Source organism: Anolis carolinensis, chromosome 2 (genome assembly GCF_035594765.1).
Source record: "Anolis carolinensis isolate JA03-04 chromosome 2, rAnoCar3.1.pri, whole genome shotgun sequence".
Classification (NCBI taxonomy): Eukaryota; Metazoa; Chordata; class Lepidosauria; order Squamata; family Dactyloidae; genus Anolis; species Anolis carolinensis.
In genome coordinates, this window is record NC_085842.1 from 183,863,888 (window position 1) to 183,884,645 (window position 20,758).

Sequence of the window (20,758 nt, forward strand, 5' to 3'; positions counted from 1 at the left end):
CCGTGAAAATGAATACAATCTGGCTCCAAGTATTCAAACACTAAAATCAGAATACATAAAAATTACTGTGGTAGAATAAAACAGAACAATACAATCTCTAAAATCAGAACACTAAATAAGGAACAACACTCTGAAAACGGGAATTCCACACAGGAAACAATCAGGGCCAGCTAACACCTCCCAACGAAGTATTCCCATCACCAAAGTCTGGCAAATCCTGTTTTCTGAGGGCCACAGCCTTTTTCCTTTTTGAAATGTGTGCGCTCAAACACTTCATATGGGTACTTCTTCATATACACAGACAGTAGAAGCACATAAAATATCGCAAGGAACACCACTCTGAAAACAAGGCAATTCCAGACAGGAAACAATCATTGCATATTCACAAGCTTTAGGAAATAATATACCCTGTTGGCGCAGCGTGTTAAAGCGCTGAGCTGCTGAACTTCTGGACTGAAAGGTCGCAGGTTTGAATTGGGGAAGCGGAGACAGCCCCCACTGTAAGCCCCAGCTTCTGCCAACCCTAAAGTTCAAAAACATGCAAATGAGAGTAGATGAATAGGTACAACTCCAATGGGAAGATAACAGCGCTCCATGCAGTCATGCCAGCCACATGACCTTGGAGGAGTCTACGGACAATGCCAGTTCTTCGGCTTAGAAATGGAGATGAGCACCATCCCCCAGAGTCCTACACAACTGGACTTAATGTCAGCGGAAAACGTTTACCCTTTACCTTAACTACCACCAATTCCTCAATACTATATTCCCATACCACCATACTTCGCCACAGCAATGCGTGGCCAGGCACAGCTAGTTATATTTATAATCTTATATTATCTGCTTACAAATGGATTATATCAGGTACCTTCTACACAGATGTATAAAATCCACTCTGAACTGGATTATATGGCAGTGTGGACTCAAGATAATCCAGTTCAAAGATGATACTGTGGATTATCTCCCTTGGCATTCTGGGTAATATAGCTGTGTGGAAGGGCCTTGAGTCTACACTGCCACATAATCCAATTCAAATCAGATAATCTGTATTTTATAGGCAGTGTGGATCAGGCCCAAGTGCACTCTGCCTGTGCCCAGGGTGCCATTTTGGCTGAGGGAGTTGCTAGGATACAAAGGGGACGGTGTCTAAAGGCAGCGGGGGTGGGGGTCGGGTGGGGGGTGGGGGTGGGGGGGAAGGCATAGTACTGTATGGTTAGGTGAGAGAGTGGCAATAGCAGGACAGATAAAGGTTATTAGCAGAAACCGTTTGATCCACACATGGCAACCAAGTAAGGAGACATTATGCAGATTTGTTCCAATATCCATATTGCAGGATATTGAATGTTTCTGGATTCTAATTCCCTCAGCCTGGTTAATCATATGACATGACAACATCCAGGCAGAGACATATTTTCCTCAGTGACATAATAGGTTAAAAACTTAAAAGGTGCCCTGCCAAATACGTAACACAAAAGGAAGATCTTCAATTTTCCCATTGTGACTACACTTCTAGGAAGCACACAAGAAGGGCCTGATAGAAACAGTTATCTCGTGCCACTGATCTTCAATGGCTGATTGATAAAGGGAATCCTGCTGTCTCTGAACATGGTAGCGGCATGATGCTTCCACATGACAACCACTGATATCCCATTCACTAGAAATTCATCTTTGGTACATAATTAACACACACACACACACACTCCTGGCATAACGCCATCAAAGCTCTTTATCCTAACAAACTTATCTAATCAGAACAGAAGACTTCTTCAGATTTCACATGATTTCTGCATTTTTATTAAAAAATACTTTTTTCCTGATAACTGTATTTCACCACAGTAAACCGTGCAGTACCGCCCTGTGAAATGAAAGATGTCGTCCTCCTTCAATGGTACTACACTGGAGGTAGCTGGGACAAATTTGCAATAAATTTTGCAGTCAATTCACAACAGAGGCAGAATGAATTAAAGGCTTTTCAAAACAAGCTCTCACCATCCAGGGTCTCTCTCCTAGCATGTCAACTTCCTCTTTTTATTTAATCTCATTACCAAAGAAAGAGCGAGAAAAACCACAGCCTTCTTGTGAAGGCTCTTCCCTCTAAGGAAGTTTTCCATTTAGAAAGGGGTGAGAAGGAAAAAAAACCCAATGAAAGGCTAAGGTGGAAGTGATGGCAGCAGCCACACGAAATGGAAACATTTTCTACTACAGGAAAATATGGAGACAGAAATAAGCCCACTTGGTCTGCAAAGACTTGTTCAGCAGACTTCGTCAATTGTATCTGAAATTTCCCTGAAAGCCTAAGGACAAAGTGTGCCTCTGAGAATAAAGCCAATTCTCAGAAAGCCAACTGCTGTGTCAGAATCTAGAATCCTTGTTAGTGCCTGCTGCTGATACACTAAACCCAAACAGCCTATCACATGTGGGGAATAAACGGCCCCAGACCAGAGAGGATAGATAAAGAAAGAGAAGGGGAGGCAGTGAGTTAAGACAATGTCTCAAGTTGCTCACTCAAGATTTTAGAAGAAAGGGTATTCTGCAAGATACCCCTTTTCAAAATCCAGGTACAAGCCCAGAGCAGCTGCACCCGCAGAAATGTGAGTCAACAGCAGTAAGTACTTCTATGAGGTTTTTTCAGTAAGAAAGCATTCTGGATTCTTCAAGACTATGTTTTGGTTATAATTCGCTCACAAAGAACAACTAGCAAAGATCTCTTTCCTCTTTCCTGAGAGGATTGTGTCCACTAGTCTTATAGGAAAACCCCAGGGGACCGGGGTTTTCCTGGAAGAAAATCAAATACTGAGTCTTATACACACAAGATATATATAAACTAGTAACACAGGAATTAAGCCATTATTTTATGGTCTCATCTTTGCTTCTATTTCATTCTCCATGAGGGTGGGGAGGGAAGAAAACGAATAAAACAACATTAAGAATTTAAATGTGTATGCATGTACTCATGAAAGCTAAATGCAACACAGGTATTGTGAGAAAGTATACTATGTTCATCAAGAGCACAGTTCCTTTGGCACGCTTGATATTTTGGATTCAACTCTCCAAAACTCTAGCCAGTATGGACACTAGTAAGGGAGTATAGGGGCTGCAGTACAAATCCCTGAAGATAAAGATTTCCCTAACTTTCTATATGCTTCTTGGGTCTAATTTAAAATACAATTACACTAATTGGGTACAGCTGCCATTTAGCAGGAATATATAATTTGGACACCATTGCATTATCAAGCTGGGTTGGGAAAGCCTTCTGAGAAATCCTAATGAACAGCCAGCCACTGACATGAAGTGGGCCCTTGAGAGATTGTTGAGCCACCAATCCTCAGAAACCTAATCCATGAAGAAAAATGATAGGAAGTGCAGTTCAGAAAATATTGGAAGGGGACACCGCTGCTCAGCCCTCATGCAGAGAATACTAATATCACTAAACCGGGCATATGACCACTTCCAAAAATCTTGAGTTAAAAATGCTGTACTTACTATGCTGGAAAAAAATGACAAGTGAAAAATAAGGAGGAATGAGAGTGTAGTGTAGCACTGAAAATAGGACTTCTGTGGAACAAGAAGAAGCCCTCATCTATACACATAATAAAAGTGAAAATCTGTATGTGTGTGTGTGTGTGTGTGTGTGGCACAGGTCTGCTCACACAGCCTCCGGCCTCCACAAAACAGGCTATAGTTCCCAATGCCGTGGAGCCACCAAGTCACTCCCTCCCAGGACACTGCAGGTTATAGCAAGCACATCCCAATGTTCCTTTCTCTCTCTATTTGCATGACCCCACCCACTGCCTCTCCTTTAACCCTTTCCTACCCTTTCCTATAGCAAACAGCAAAGAGAGGAATTGATCAGCAACTAAACATACTAGAGAGAGAGGTTTGGGAAAAATTCACCATGATTTATAGGAGTTGTAGGGACTGGATGTATAATTCACCTGCAATATAAAAGCCCTCTTAACACCATCAATGATGGACCTGGAACTAACTTGGCACACAGATCCAACATGGCCAAATTTGCATACTGGCAGGGTTTGGGGGTGATTGACCTTTACATCCAGGAGTTATAGTTCATCCGTATTCAGAGAACACTGAATCCATCTAATGATGGATCTGGACCAAACTTGGCACACAAATTTAATTGATTGCTTATGGATGGCTTTTGAAATCAGGCCAAGCAACAGAGTTGCTGTTATTCAATTACTTTGCCAAGGAATTAGATATAGGAAGGAGGGATGGACTATGACAAGGAAAGAAGGTGCAGCAAAGCTTAGGGATACTAGAAGTGAGAACATGGGTTTGTCAAGATAATCGATTACAGTGGTTAGTGCAAAAACAGAAGACGCTTATCTCATGAATAATCAAAATAGGCCCAAGGGATTCCTAGAATCCTGAACCTTGTAGGGGCCACAATTGCAAGGGGGACCAAAACATCATGATTTTATAAGGCTGATTTTTGAGCTAGGAAGTTTAGAACCAGAGCACTGAACAAGTCAGAAGTTTGTAACGGGTAGTGTCTGCTTGTGCTAGTCCTCAGAAGATTTTAAGTCAATTTTGACATAAAAAACCCCATCCCTATCACCCTTCAAATTCAAGTTTTTCTACTCAGTTAGATGAGAATCCTGATTTGTGGGACAGGCTCCAAATAAGTCCCATCTGAAGTAAGTATCCAATATACGAATACTTTTCTGGACACACACACACACACCTCTCTATTTCTGCTACAAACTACTCTAGGCTCCAAATGCTAGTAACCTCAAGCATCAGTTAATAAACAAAACATGCTTATGTAAATTAAGCTCACCCGCCTTGGTAATATTGATGTGCTATTATGAGAGCGCAAAAGCCTTGAGGTTAACATGCAAAATTTCAGACACTTCAGACATATGTTACCCAGGGCTTAGCTTTTATAGCAAATGTATTCAGATTTCAAGATCTATCTGCATCTTCAGATGCGTCTCAATAGAGCTTGTCTGGTAAGCTTACAAGTTCAAATGAACCCTGGGGCTTCCCCTTCATGCCACACACGACAAGCCTCAGCTGAGAAAACCAACACTTGATCTGCAAGGTTGTATTTAAGAAATATGGTGTGAAGTGATGATCTGGGCAAGTGTGGTTTAAAGCCAGCTAACCACAGATCATGGAATGCTGTGGACGTGTCCCTATGTAGAAAAAGGATAAAAACATGAGAGGCTGGAATGTTCAAGAGTCAGATAGGAGCAGGATGAAATAGAGTTAGGGCCGATAGAGATTGGGAAAACAGAAATGGATAGAATTTAAAGAGTGTTTTGGGAGCTGGCAATGTGGACAGAGTTCATAGCTGTTATATAATGAATCTGTAATGGTTTTATTATTCCACAAATGTGTCTTATTGTTTTCATTTACAAAGTGAATGGGATAACTGGTCACACACTCTTACAGTGCACCCACTAATCAACACAGCCACTTGTTCAAAATAGCAATCACCCTGAGGCCTGAGTATCAGATTCAGCTAATGATCTTGAAGCTAAAAGGGTGTGTGATAGGAACTGCAGGGTCAACTTGGAGAGGGGTTCTCTCACAGATATTGATGTAGTCAAGACAGGAGAATGCAGATAATTGTTAATGAGAAAGAAGGCAAGTAGACTGAAGAAGGGCTTAATATTTCACTTCTGCATCAATGTATCTTCTGTTTCTGTACTGTAAGCCAATTTAATATATATACTGTATTTCTTCAATTCTAAGACACACATTTCCCCCATATAAATATCTCTAAAAATGGGATGCGTCTTAGAATCATGGGTGCTTTTTTACATAAATGTAAATAAAGCTTTGTTTCTGAAAGTGGTACTGAAATTAGTGTGCACCTAACAACTGGTCACGACTTTGAATCTAAGAAATATGGTATATATTTGCCCCCTATGCATGAGGTATTCACATGAAGGGACAAGGAGCTATTTTGCAGTTATTTAATAACTGTCCACATATTTTTCAGCGAATCTTCAAAAACTCTTGCAGACTAAGATAGGGCTGGAAGATGTTAAACTATTCTTCCTTTCAGCCCATCATGTGGAAAAGTAGACACCCAAACACTACATTAAAAGCTTTCTTAGAAGAAAATGAAAAAAGGCATCTCCTTTGCAAGCTGAATTCTCCAGCCAAGTACAGTACCAACAGCATTTGTGTCTCGTATGGACAGAATCATAGAATCATAGAATAGTAGAGTTGGAAGAGACCTCATGGGCCATCCAGTCCAACCCCCTGCCAAGAAGCAGGAAATCACATTCAAAGCACCCCCGACAGATGGCCATCCAGCCTCTGCTTAAAAGCCTCCAAAGAAGGAACCTCCACCACAGTCCGGGGCAGAGAGTTCCACTGCTGAACAGCCCTCACTGTGAGGAAGTTCTTCCTGATGTTCAGGTGGAATCTCCTTTCCTGTAGTTTGAAGCCATTGTTCCGTGTCCTAGTTTGCAGGGCAGCAGAAAACAAGCTTGTTCCCTCCCCCCTATGACTTCACCTCACATATTTGTGCATGGCTATCATGTCTCTTCTCAGCCTTCTCTTATCCAGACTAAACATGCCCAGTTCTTTAAGCCTCTCCTCATAGGGCTTGTTCTCCAGACCTTTGATCATTTTAGTTGCCCTCCTCTGGACGCTTTCCAGCTTGTCAACACCTCCCTTCAACTGTGGTGCCCAGAATTGGACGCAGTATTCCAGGTGTGGTCTGACTAAGGCAGAATAGAGGGGGAGCATGACTTCCCTGGATCTAGACGCTATACTCCTATTTATGCAGGCCAGAATCCCGTAGGCTTTCTTAGCAGCCGCATCACATTGTGGCTCATGTTTAACTTGTTGTCCACAAGGACTCCAAGATCTTTTTCACATGTACTGCTGTCTAGCCAGGTGTCCCCCATTCTGTATCTTTGCATTCAATTTTTTCTGCCGAAGTGAAGTATCTTGCATTTGTCCCTGTTGAACTTCATTTTGTTAGTTTCGGCCCATCTCTCTAGTCTGTCAAGATCGTTTTGAATTCTGCTCCTTTCTTCTGGAGTGTTGGCTATCCCTCCCAGTTTGGTGTCGTCTGCAAACTTGATGATCGTGCCTTCTAACCCTTCGTCTAAGTCATTAATAAAGATGTTGAACAGAACCGGACCCAGGACGGAACCCTGCGGCACTCCACTTGTGACTTTTTGTGTTGAATAAATACAAATCTCCTTCTATGAAGATACAAGGTGCCATCTTGAATCATACTAGACTGGCCAGGGATCATCCACTCACAAAAAGAGTAGCCTGTCATTAATTGCTAAGGGTGAACTAAAAAGGCAGACTTGCACCCTGAAGAGTAAATACAGTGGAATTCCTCAAAGATTATTCCATTGGCTCAGTCATTATTCAGTATTTGCTGGTGGCCTTGGTAAGGGAAGAGAAGTAAACTGGGGGGCATTGTTGATTCAGAGGAGGATTATGTAGAATGAACAAGATGACCTCAGGCACTGGAGTAAAGGAAACAACATTTAGTAGGGTAAAGTGCAAGAAGAAATAGACAGGGTCTAAGTGTAAATCTGTCTGGAGATGCCAACCGAAAATAAAAGATGAACACTGATATTACAGGATCTCTGTCATTCTTAAGACTGAGATGGTGATAAGGTAGCTGCATGTGGCAGCAAATGCTCAAGTAAGGCATTTCCTTGTTCAAGATGCATCTAAATACAGATTATATAAGGCATTCAATTGACAACAGCACCCATTCTTTCAACACAAATGTTACAAGACAATTCATCTGAATGAGATGCAAGAAAGACATAGTTAGTAGGACTGGTGGAACAAACAACTTTTTCCACAAAACAAATTGAAGAGATTTAGAATAACTGTGGAAGGCTCACTGAAAACTTTAGCAATGTGTACTATTGTGATGATAACAAGAAATTCAATTTTGGAATTAACATGTAGTCCTCCAATTAGCCCATCTACACAAAGATGTTCACAGAAAATAGAGAAAAACTGCAACTAAAATGAAAGGAAGAGATTGATTACACATCTTTCCTTGAAAGAAAGGAGCAAGAAGTAGTTTTTTTAGTTTACAAATGAAAGATGGATAAGTGTTTGATGAATGTGAAGCATTTTCTTGAGAGATTAACATTCATGTTCATCCAACAAAACAGCCTGGTAATACAGAGAGGAAGAGAGTAAAGTATGCAGTTAAATTATGGACTTTATTTCTACAATATATGGCAGTGTCCACTGGCTAAGACAGTTCCATAGCACACTGAACATACTGGCTGGAGGATTCTGTGACTGCAGTGTGAACAAATAATTTTCCAAAGCTCTGGTGTAGTAAGACTAAACGTGGTAGCTCAGGGATGAAGAATGTGTAGTCCTTCCATTATCCCTCGCCACTAGCCATGCTGGTAGCTGAATCATCGCCATCCTGGCATTAGGACTCCAAAATGGACATTAAATTGATTAAAGCAAAAATGAAATTATTTATATTTATCTGACACACTTTCACGTGCACCTACATATGTAACATATACAAGATTTGTTTTATTTGCAGCAGCCCCAAGGCCGTTCTACATAATCACCCACTACCCACACAAAACTGACAAGGGGTTGGACAGCATAAAACCATCTGCTCTTGATCCTTAGCCTAGTCCCAATTCTCTCAAAAGAGGAGTATCATAAGACAATTTGCAATGTCATGTTTTCCCCGAAGAGCTGTTGTATGCTGAGTCAGTAAAAGCAGGGTGTGCCATGAAAAGCTCTATGGAGTGCTTTATCTCTGAACTACAGCTGAAGGCAGCAGAAAGTTGAAGTGTAAACCTTACACTGCCCTCTGTTGAGCACAATTAAGAATGAGTACTCACTGTCTTAAAAATCTAGCAATTTGTCAAGAACCACCATGTGTATCCACGGGTGCTTTAACAACTCTCTCTATATGTGCGCACCTCCATGAATTAGGCAGGAAATTCATGGGTCATTTTGCCAGTTCCTCCCGATGAAATATAGCCTACAGCACCTGATATTAACCAGAAGTGGCCCAGCTTGGACTTCAAGCTCAGCCAGGATCTGGTTCCTTTAGTGCACAAGTGTGTGCAGAGCCAAATGCACCCAAACCTTGAATGAAAACAGAAATAAAACATAAAAATAGAAAGGAAAGAGGAAACTATCAAAGCAGACAAACAGGGGCCGAGCAAATTCAGTGGCATGGAATGCTGAGTGACATAGAGGAAAATAAAACCCCTCGAGTGAGGGAGTATGGGTGGGAATGATTGGAACCTCAAAGAGAAGTACTTGTACACAACATTTTGTTGCAGAGTTCCACTTGTACAAAGTTAGTCTGGCATGACTCTGATTCCCTTTACTGCAGCTGCTCTCGGGAGTTTATCCATAGATTGATTAAATATAAAAGCCCACGCTTTACATGGGAGGAGAGAGCCAATCACAGATGTCCTTAATTATCTAACTGTGTCTTCCTATCCTGGTCAGGCAATCATTATGTAGCAATGGGTGATTGGTTCCACCTATCTGACATTGTGGCTTTCACACTCCTACTGTAGCATTTAAGGGATGCCCAAAGATATAGCTATTACTAATGCACAAGGTCTGGCTGCTTTTATTTAAGACCAGTAATGGAATTAGCAGGCCTATAGACAGTTTGGCATGGAAATAAGCATATTTGGTGAGTGCTTTCCACTTCACTTGCTATACACACTTGTCAATGGTTCAGTCTGCTTAAAGTAAAAAAGTTAGGAAGATAAAAGGAATAAATACATATGCACAATAACTGTCAACAGATTTTAAAACAATTATTCACCAAAACCTATAAGGCAGAATGGATTTTTTCCCAATAGCTTTCATTGTTTTTTAAAAAACCTCCCTTGCTTCTAAGGAAACATTGTGATAAGTCTATGACAGTCCCCCAAGATGGAGATGTAATGAATAAATAGTTCAGTTCAGAAAAACATAGAACACTTTCTCATAAAATATGAATCAGCAAGGAAATTACCAGTGTGTTGTTCAAACCTGGGAGTTTTGGTTACTTGTACCCAAACAAGCCATGATCTCAAACCAAGTTCAAAACGAGAGTTTTGATTGGCTTAAAAATCTTGACTTTTTGAGCCATAACCAAAGTCACAAATCTTGCATACAAACCCTTGTCTGTTTATCTGCTGGAGAAAGGAACGAATAAGTGCATATATGTTATGCTTTATTAAACCAGGATTTCTTTTGGCTAAAAACAGTAAATCTAAAAACTGAGGGAACTGAAGCTGTTGGGGAACAAAAGTTAACAGACAATAAACATGGCCAAACCCCTGACAGGAAAAAAGCCTGTTGCAATCTCAATCAACATTTACCATTTTATCAACTCAACAAATATCTAATCTAATCACAGTCTTTTTAATTACTTCATTCATTTGGTGCTGTACTCTGGCTCACATGTATTGCGGTCTGGCTGATCTCTACTACATATATTAATGCAGAAATGCTTAAACCACAATAGATGGTGCAAATCTAACACATTTCTCCTTGCTATGTTAGAGCGCAATACAGACATGATCTTTTTCTAGGTACAAATGAAGGTTCACTTAGAAAAACAGACAATGAGTAACAAAGTGGTCAGCATCTTCACCACTGCTACCTTTCAGGAAACTTACAGCCTACTTCTCGTAATAGTGACTAAGTCGCTGTTCTTTCCAGTAAGTGCATTTCTGATATGGGAAAGAAGTGATAGCTAGAAAGAACCATTTCCTTTTCAAAAAAAAAAAAAAAAAAGGGGGGGGGGCTTGGGAATTTACAACCAACAGCTTCTACAAAAATTAGAGCTGTGTGCATCGCAAGAGGGTTCCTTCAATAACCATTTCAAAATGGTAGTCAGTCCACAATCTAAAGTTCAAGGAATTACTGGTCAACGATATATTTTGATTAGCAACTCTCATAGTCCCTTACCATTAGCCATACTTACTAGGGAGCAGATGGGTGGACAAACCTGATTTCTGCTTTAAAAAAATACTTCTGAGCCTAAAACAGACTGGAGAAGAATATGGCAAAACTGATATTTATGCTTTCTAGGAGGCGCAGGGATCAGAGGTCAATTTGAATAAGTAAGCCCATAGAGCACATTTTGGCTACTCTGGATTTATGGAAATCCAGCTCTCGGTCATTTGAAGCATTTTCTATCAGGTAGACATAAAATCAACAATCCTAACAACAACACAAACCAACAAGTATTTTTCATCAGCTATAATTTTAGGTCGTTCTTCTGCTGAATTCACATTCACATTTTTTCTCTATCACGTGTAGTTTTTGCAATGAGGCTAATCAAAGGACTCATGCATTTACGCACTGATATCAATTAGATTCTATTGATATCAGTGTGTAAATCTATTAACTATTCAATTAGCCTCAATGCAAAAACTACATGTGATAGAGAAAAAATAAACACAGATCTGAATTCAGCGCAAAAAAACGCTATATGAATGACCTAAAATTATATCTGATGAAAAATACTTGTTGGCTTGTGTTACACTAATATGATGTGAAATGTACAGACTTTACAGTAGTTCACTGTAATGTACCATTCATCATATTATAAAAAGTTGATGTGATGGGAAAAAGACATACAATATTTAAAATAAACATAAAAATTAATTTAAACTGTGATACTCTCATTTCTGATGATTACAAAAAGTTTGATTTTGTTGGCTTGTGCAATCATAGACATTTGACAGTTATTTCTGCTCTTTTAAACACTCAATTAAAGGCAGAATGGTTAAAATGTAATACTGTTCACAAGACTGCCTTTGAAATGGTCCAGAAATGTCAGCTAGTCCAAAATATGAAGGCTGGACTGTTAATAAAGATGAGTAATCATATATTATTGAAACAGAGAAAAAGAGGTAAAACTGGTGAGAAAAACTTATATGAATACTTAGGCTTAGTTACTAAGGGGGCAATAACTAAAGATTAAAATTAGGCCTGGGAACATGTGACCCTCCTGATACAATTCACAACATGCTTGAACTTATCTTATATAATCTAAAGTTGATGGGAACCGTGAAACTCACACATACCACAATGACAGTGTAAATCAAAGGTTTTTAAACTGTGGGTTCCAAACCTGTATCCCAAGATGTTGTTCAACCTCAGCTCCTAGAATCTCTAACAACCAGCTGCACTAGTTGGGGCTCATGGGAAGAGAAAAATCCATCATCATTAAATTGGACAACCACTGCCTTCTAAATAAGGTGTATAGAAGAAGGTTTGAGGTCACACAGATGTGTTGAAAAGCTGCCAACCCCAAAGGCTTCTACACAGCCCTCACCCACATCAGCCCTTCTGCTTCTTTGATACTATTAATCACTGCGATGAAAGAAAAGAGAAAGGGTGACAAAAAGAGGAAGCTTCAAGATCTATAAACAGCAGCATTCTCAGGAGAAGAGGGGTGTTTCTAATGGGCTGGTCACTAACCCCCACTTTCACATACAGTAGAGTCTCACTTATCCAACACTCGCTTATCCAACGTTCTGGATTATCCAACGCATTTTTGTAGTCAATGTTTTCAATATATCATGATATTTTGGTGCTAAATTCATAAATACAGTAATTACAATATAACATTACTGCATATTGAACTACTTTTTCTGTCAAATTTGTTGTATAACATGATGTTTTGGTGCTTAATTTGTAAAATCATAATCTAATTTGATTTTTAATAGGCTTTTCCTTAATCCCTCCTTATTATCCAACATATTCACTTATCCAACGTTCTGCTGGCCCGTTTATGTTGGATAAGTGAGACTCTACTGTACCTACCAAGCACTCAGATCCTTGTATTCTTGTTAGTAGCATTCAAAAAACAGTTATCAGGCACTACCTACTGATCATCAAGTTGGTGATAGAAATCTATAATACTAAGATCTAGTATCACATATAAATACTTCATGAAATATCTTATATATATTGGATCTTAACTTTTGCAGGACTTCAAAGAAAACAGAGAACAGAAGTTTGTTTCAGTTCTAGTGCCCTCTGCAGTCCAATCTCTAAAAGAACGATCCACCAGCAGGCAGGACTTACCTACAGCCCGGAACAAGCAGGCTCCATCTTCCTTCATTTGTTTTATGATGAACCCTTTCTTCTCCCTCAGAGCTTTCTCGAACCTGTGTTCCTGCTGGTGACAGGAGGGGCAGATGTCAGCAAGTTAGACAGCATCTCCAACGCATAAACTAGGGGAGGGGGGAATATATAGTTTCTTCTCTCTAGGCACACATGCCCAAACAAGGGGAAACCTCCTTGAAAATCTACACCAGAGAAGAATGGGATTTCCCCCTTTCATGGTTCCTACAGAGAAAAGCTTATTAAACTGTGGGTCACATCCCTACTTGGGATCCCCTAACTGAATGTGGGGATCATGGAAAAACTGGGCAGCTGTTTTAGATATTTACACAAACCTCTTAGCAATCAAATGCTTCAACTGTGTTTCATTAAAAAGGGAAATAAGCCTGCTTTATTTAGAAAGGCCAACACTTGAAAAAATTACATTAATTACAGATTCTGTGCTGATTGGTGGAGAGTGGCATGCAAGATAAGTCCTGACAGCTATTGTATTGTAAGATGATAACAATCATGTGCTTCACTGTTATATTCACAGCTCAACTCATGGAAGCTCTATGGCTCTGTATAACTCTTCACAGATAATGTTGCAGATAAAAAAGACTGACTGATCAAGGATGTCAATAGCACAAAGCATGTCTCCATCCCTCATAATTAGAAATACACATTTAGCATTATAATCACCATCCACTCAAATTGTAATGCTTTGAAAAATCAATACTTCTTTGCAAGCCTCTTCCATTTCCTTCTAACCAATCTGCCTATAAAATTATTCTTCCATTTTTTGTGCCACCCCAAAACTGAGGACTATGGCTACTTTTTCAAACAAAGTGAAAATGTGCACGAGATCTTACTCGAATTTGCGAAAATTGGCAGGGTTAAATGATTGGAAGTCTTGTTTGCCTTTTTTGGCATTAAACCCAATCAGTACCATGAGCATCGTTTAATCACCATGAGGTCAAATCTAGAAAACATTATTACAACATCCTGCTTCAAAAAACACTTCAGTGGTATAAAGAAACAAACATTTAATACCTATTATTTAATGGTTGGAAAACCTTTGTGCTGTAATTATGTACAAAAACATTTATTTTGAACATATAGTCTGTTTATATTAATGTGCATGTTGATATCTTATGCTTTCCACTTTATTTTATAATCTTTTTTACTTATATTCAACATATTCAATTTTTAAAAGAAAAATAGGTAAATGTTCCATTTCAACCAATGTGTCTAGAAGATGATATATACCAGTGGATTCCTTAAGTTCCAGCTGCCTTTAGATGAGCTCAGCACTTGTCAAAACTTCAGAAGAAAATCCTGTCCTTCTGATTAAGCTTGAAGCATTTGTGCTGCCATCTTCTGGGCAACAGAAATAGCACAGCTTTGTAGGTTACCATGGTTTCCTCAAGTTTACGGGTTGTCTAAATAGTTTTTACCCTTCACTGTCTTCATATTGGAAGTCCTACACTTAATTTGAAGAGCTGTGATGAAGAGAAACATAAATGTGCACACTTAAGGACATAGAAAAGAGATGTAATCTCTGTTTCTCTCCCCCAACCCCAATTCTACCATCCATTTTGTAAACCAAAAAAGGGGATATATAGTCTCTCAGCTGTTGGATTGCAACTCTCATTATTCTTTGCCATTGGCTGATGAGAGCTGTGGCCTGACACCAGCAGGAGGACTACATTCCAGATATTTCTAGTTTGAAACTCCCCTCGCTCCATGTAGGGCTGATAGGAGGCCCCTCCATTTCCCATCCCTGTGGTACAACAGAACCTCAGATGTTCGGATCACTTGACAATATCTCAAAAACAATGACAAGGGAAACAAAAAAGAATGACTAGAGTGACAAGGTACTTTTTGTAGGAACTTCACAGACAGGCTTGCTGCAATAATGTCCAAGAGGATATGAAGCCATCAATAATTCACACCTAAATTACAAATATAGGTTGTGATTGGAAACAGTGCTTTCTCCTAGGCCACTTAATTGTTTCATACCTGACCACTTAAAAACTCAAGCTCAGTATGTTAAATACTACAATAGCAGCAGAGCCCACACACACTCTTCAGACTATAGCAGACAGGCTATAACTGAGCACACGTTCTACAGAAACAAGCAAGCAGGTCCTGAGTAATCCTGTACCAACAGTATAATCTTTATTTCATTGGTGGGGCCCTTTCCCCTTTGGCTCAGCTTTCAGCATGACACTCATATGACACTCATGTCATATGTTTCTGCTCAATGGAATGAGCAGTCATATGCACAACAAGCTTGGAGATCTGACAAATTGGTGTGAGCAATTCCATAACAGCTGTGTTGGTCTTACAGAAGAATGTGGCTACTCATATGGTTCTAGAGAGAAAAGTACTGAAAGATGCTGAAAGATGCAACCCAACAGGTTGAGGTATGTGTTGCTACCCCACTTTCCCTGCTACCCTCAGCCACCAGAAGTGTGCTTTTTGAAAATAAAAATGAGCCTAACTGTAAAGAAACCAAGTTCCTCTTTCCTCACAATTATGATAACAAAAAGTCTACTATTTCTGAGAATTATATTAGAAAACATATTTTCTACTCTTTCCTGCCATCTAAAACATAACTAGACATTGTAAAACTTTTGCAGAAAGAGACAACTGCTAGCCTATGTATACGTCTGCAGTTTGCTGTTTGTAGCTTCACAAAAATGCAGAAGATTGTGTTGTCCTGGAGACTTATAAAATAGCATCTTGTATTAGGCACTTTACTGAGATAAGAAGCCTCCAGGCATCTGTGCTTATAATACATAAAGTGGACAAGGCAGGAACATGATAGCCCTGATATTCTCCCTGTTGGTTTAAACCTTGTCTAGGAGGTCTGGCAAAATAAAGATGTGCAGAAGAAATGGTGATGACTTACTTACAAAGAAAATGCAATTATGTCAAGATGTTGGAAGAGCCACCTCAGCTTTGTAAATAAGTTCAGAAAAGTTGCTAATTGCTGCAGGCTGGAAGAAGACAAAGAGCACATTGCTACTGCCCGAGATTCATTATATTCTGTGTTGAAAACACAGGAGGACTGGAGGACTCTATTCCTTGCCCACTAACCTGCTTGCTCACTTGCATAGAATTCCGTCTTGCCTATGGCTAGCACTGAAAGACACAGATAGTGATACATGGAAAGAGACATAAGCCCAAAACCTTTAAAAATACATGAACAGATATATGGAAAAATTGTCTGTCTAAGTCAGTGCCTACTGACACTTCACTTTGTGATGATGGTGGCACTGTTAAGATGTCATTCCCTTGGTATTCTTAACAGCATCTGCTTGCTTGTGCTCTCTCAATCTCTTCCTCACATATATTTTTTTTACCCCCAGGGCACTCAAACCTCTGAAAGACCCCACTAGTTCACCAATTCCCTGCAGAACTCTTTAAATACGCAAGTCCACATTATTTCTGGCCCTCAGAGAAAGACTTAACATAACACAGCAAAGGAGAGAAGAATTCCTCCATGTTTATTGTAGAACTTTTCTAGGAGAAGAACACTTTCTTCTAACCAAATCACTTTCATGACTGTACCTTACCTACTTCATCCACACCCACAAATTTTGGCTATATTTTCATAAACAAAAAGTTGCAGCAGCTCAGTTTTAAGCTGGGACTATTTAAGGACAAATGCCTATAAGATTCTAGACTCCTGGGATTCTGACCTTCCTGTACAGATGATTCACTCCAATTACTTCCTTGTAGGTTAGTATGTTAATCACACACTTCCTTCAATTAGTAACAACATTAATAAACCAGAGCAGCAATTCCATCAATTTATGAGTCCATGTAGGCCCAACTATAGAGCCCAGGCATGGATGTACTGAATGTTTGAGATACGGCTGCTATCCCTTCCCTGGGATACTTTGGCAGAGTCCAAGAAATGCTCACTTCGATAACAGAATCTTGTGGAGAATAAAGCCTGTATCTTACTAGATCATCTTTAAGAAAAAGAAGAAAAGGAAAGGCTACTTCACGTTCTACTTATTTCCTGTACTAAAAATCCCCTTAAGTAGTAGCAACCTATTTTGCATGGAGACTATGCAGAAGAGAGGTCTAAATGCTAATTTCCCTATCTACTGAAATGAGATGCTGAAGAACATGTGGTGTGTACAATAGGAGAGATGGAAGCATCAGGCATCATGGGGCATCAGTCCTAGACATATTTAATGACTGTGGACAACAAGACCACCTCTAGTATGAAGCTCACAAACCACTATTGCATTTGGCTCTTAGGAGAGGGGACATTTTCCATCACTGCAGGGAATCCATAAAACATTACAAGAATATAGCTGGCCCTACATATCGACACATTTTGCATACATGGATTCAACCAACCATAGCTTGAAAATATTTGGGGAAAACATCCCAAAAACAAACCTTGATTTTGTTGTGTGTGAATGTGTACCCATGCACTGCTGTAGCCTTCCGCCACTGCATAGATGTTAAGGCTCTCTGTGACACTCATTTCAGATGCTTGCCATTTTATAAAAAGGGATGTCATTTTACTATATTATTATAAATAATGGAATCTGAGCATCCATGAATTTTAATATCCATGGGCAGGTCCTAGAACCAAACCACAGCACATACTACATTTACTATATTTCATACTCAAAATTTAATATTTCATACTCAAAAATTAAATAAGATTTACATTGAAATTCAACATTTACTGGCAAAAAGTAAGAAAACAAAACATTTTTCTATTCTTAATAGAAGGGAAGGTCAGGGAGAGCAACAAGGCCGGGCTGTGGCGCAGGCTGGAAAGCAAGCCAGCTGCAACAAATCACTCTGACCAAGAAGTCATGAGTTCGAGGCCAGCCCGTGCCTGCGTCTTGTCTCTGTCTCTGTTCTATGTTATGGCATTGAATGTTTGCCTTTATGTGTGCAATGTGATCCGCCCTGAGTCTCCTTTGGGGTGAGAAGGGCGGAATATAAATGCTGTAAATAAATAAATAAATAAAACTGTTTTGAATCAAATGACATCACAGCCCATTGTGGGATGGGTCACAGTACAGATACTGATCCAAACAAAAACTTTAGTGCCAGCTATATGTCAAACACCTTACAAATGAGATGGACTCTCTGCTTAAGCAGCATTTGACTTGTAGCTACATACTGTATTGGGCTGGTATGGCCTTGGCTAGATATTTTAACAGCCTGGTGTTTTAGTGTGAATGCTTACTTTAGATCATAGTACATGCATGTTGGAGCCTCTGGTGGCTCAGTGTGTTAAAGCGCTGAGATGCTGAACTTGCAGACCAAAAGGTCCCTGGTTCAAACCCGGGGAGCGGAGTGAGCGCCCGCTGTTAGCTCCAGCTTCTGCCAACCTAGCAGTTCGAAAACATGCAAATGTGAGTAGATCAATAGGTACCGCTCCGGCGGGAAGGTAATGGCGTTCCATGCAGTCATGCCGGCCACATGACCTTGGAGATGTCTACGGACAGTGCTGGCTCTTTGGCTTAGAAATTGAGATGAGCACCAACCCCCAGAGTCGGACACGACTGGACTTAACGTCAGGGGAAACCTTTAACTTTACATGCATGTCTGATGAAAAAAAAAGTTTTGGCATATGCTCATCTTTTGGCCAGGCAAAAGAGAGCATCGCTTATGTTCGCTTAAGAGTCCTTGTGCCTGTTGGATTCAAATTCCCATCATCCTCACCCAGAACAACCAGTGACCACAGTGACTGAGGGACAAGATATCTGAATGCACATCATTACAAAGAATTAAGCTAGATGATTAGGACTCTCAGAAAATGAGTGGAGATGAATTCATCATAGCTAGTGTGAATGGGAAACTTTCTATAAAGTGTTGCCTACCCTCAAGACAGAGCCTGACTGAGTTCTATAGAAGTCATAAAATACCCAATCACTTGAGCATCAATAAATAAATAAGCAGAATATAAATAGTTATATATTCAGTATTCCATATCCATGGATTCTGACCTCATGGATTCAACCAATGACTGCTTGAAAATATAAAAAAATAAAAAGCAAATCATGACTTTTCCATGTGCTGTGAACTACATTGATGTGTGGGTATAACTTGAGGTAGCCACTTTTTGTTTCACAGATCCTATGTCTCTATGGCATTTGTTTGCGTCTGACATTTTATAGAAGGGAAACCATTTTAATAAACCACTGTATGTAATAGGAACTTGAGTATCCATGGATTTTCCACAGAGGGCCATAAAATCAAACCCAGGTAGATACCAAGAGCCCACTGTATGTCATTACAGGAGTGGTTCTCAACCTGTGCAACTCCCAGAAATTCCAGCCAGTTTACCAGCTGTTAGGATTTCTGGGAGTTGAAAGCCAAAACATCTGGGGACCTACAGGTTGAGAACCACTGCATTACAGGGATGAGCAAAACATTTTTTGGGCCAATTACAGCTAGAAGCCTCTTTGCCGAGTCGGCCACCTTGCACAAACATTTCTGAGATCTAGCACATTCCTATATTGGCAATCTGGCTTCTGCACTTTATCCATCAGCCCTGTCCACCCTAAGAAACTGTTTACTACTCAGGCTATCGGTGGTTGTTCAATGGTGTTTTATACTGTATTATGTAGTGTGTTGTTTTATTTTGTTCTATTATGATGTTGTTTTATCAATTTTATTATGCTATATTTTAACTATGTTGAATGGCTTGTTCCTACGTGTCCCTTTGGGGAGATTGAGGCGGGATAAAAAAAATAAAGCTATTATTATTTATTATTATAAGTGTCCAAGTGCTTGGTGATAGTTTAGACTCGGTTTATTGTGAAACAAAAAAATAAGAATAAAAATAAATAAAAATAATAAAATAAAAATGAATAAATAATAATCCACTCACTTTTTTCCTATGGATTCCATTGTGATTACCACTTTTTGTATGTCCCATCACAACTCTCTTTTAACTAAAGATCTATCTTCAACAATAAGTAGTCCAAGGGTGGGCGTCATATGGCCCACATAAGGCTTTTGTCCATTTTTGCACCCCTTAGGCTTTCCATATTAGAAAACAAAATCAATTGAAAAGGAAGCTATAAGAAGCAGTAACTGTACTATAAAGTAAGGCACAGGATCTTGCTTTGGTATGTATATGAGAGAAAACTTTTCTCCTTTCACTAAAAGAAAAAGAAAAAACCAAAAAAATTCTGGTCACTCACAGTTTTGAAAAAAAAGGCCCCATTATTTTTAGAATGGCAGTATACTGGAGAATGGACACATGGTGGTTATCCACCTCAGTCTAGGCACCGTAAGAACACACCTTGAAATGGCCTTAACTACAGAGGTTACTGAGAGTCAAAGCCTTTTTAGTGCCACATTTGCCAATTTGCTTGAAGATCCTATAGTGGCCTACAAGGGTGAAACAATCATCAAATGCTAGAGAAGTGAGATATTGAAGCTCCTGAAAAATATCAGTTTCTAAACAAGGCCACATAACTATGCAATTAGCTATAAAACACTAACATCATATAATGTACACCAATGGGAATCCACCCCGAACTTGGCTGTTGGTAGCCTGGGGATAACTATGCATGGCTCTGAACCAAGGCCAGAGAGTCTCAGTCTCTCCTCTCTCTCTCTCTCACACACACACACACACACACACTGTTGCACATCATTCCACGGCTCATAGTAGTTGCCAATGCCACAA

At 39.7% G+C, this 20,758-nt stretch overlaps 1 protein-coding gene across 2 annotated transcripts in view; it reads right to left on the reverse strand.

Moving 5' to 3' along the window:
- Window positions 1–20,758, reverse strand: part of otud5 (OTU deubiquitinase 5) — a 51,961-nt gene that overhangs the window by 25,689 nt on the left and 5,514 nt on the right. Inside the window, exon 2 of one of the 2 annotated variants that reach the window (XM_062971280.1) lies at window positions 13,051–13,141. In XM_062971280.1, coding sequence (XP_062827350.1) covers window positions 13,051–13,141 — 91 coding nt within the window. Of the gene's footprint in view, window positions 1–13,050; window positions 13,145–20,758 lie in introns of both variants that reach the window. The other variant, XM_062971279.1, reaches the window with a different exon arrangement.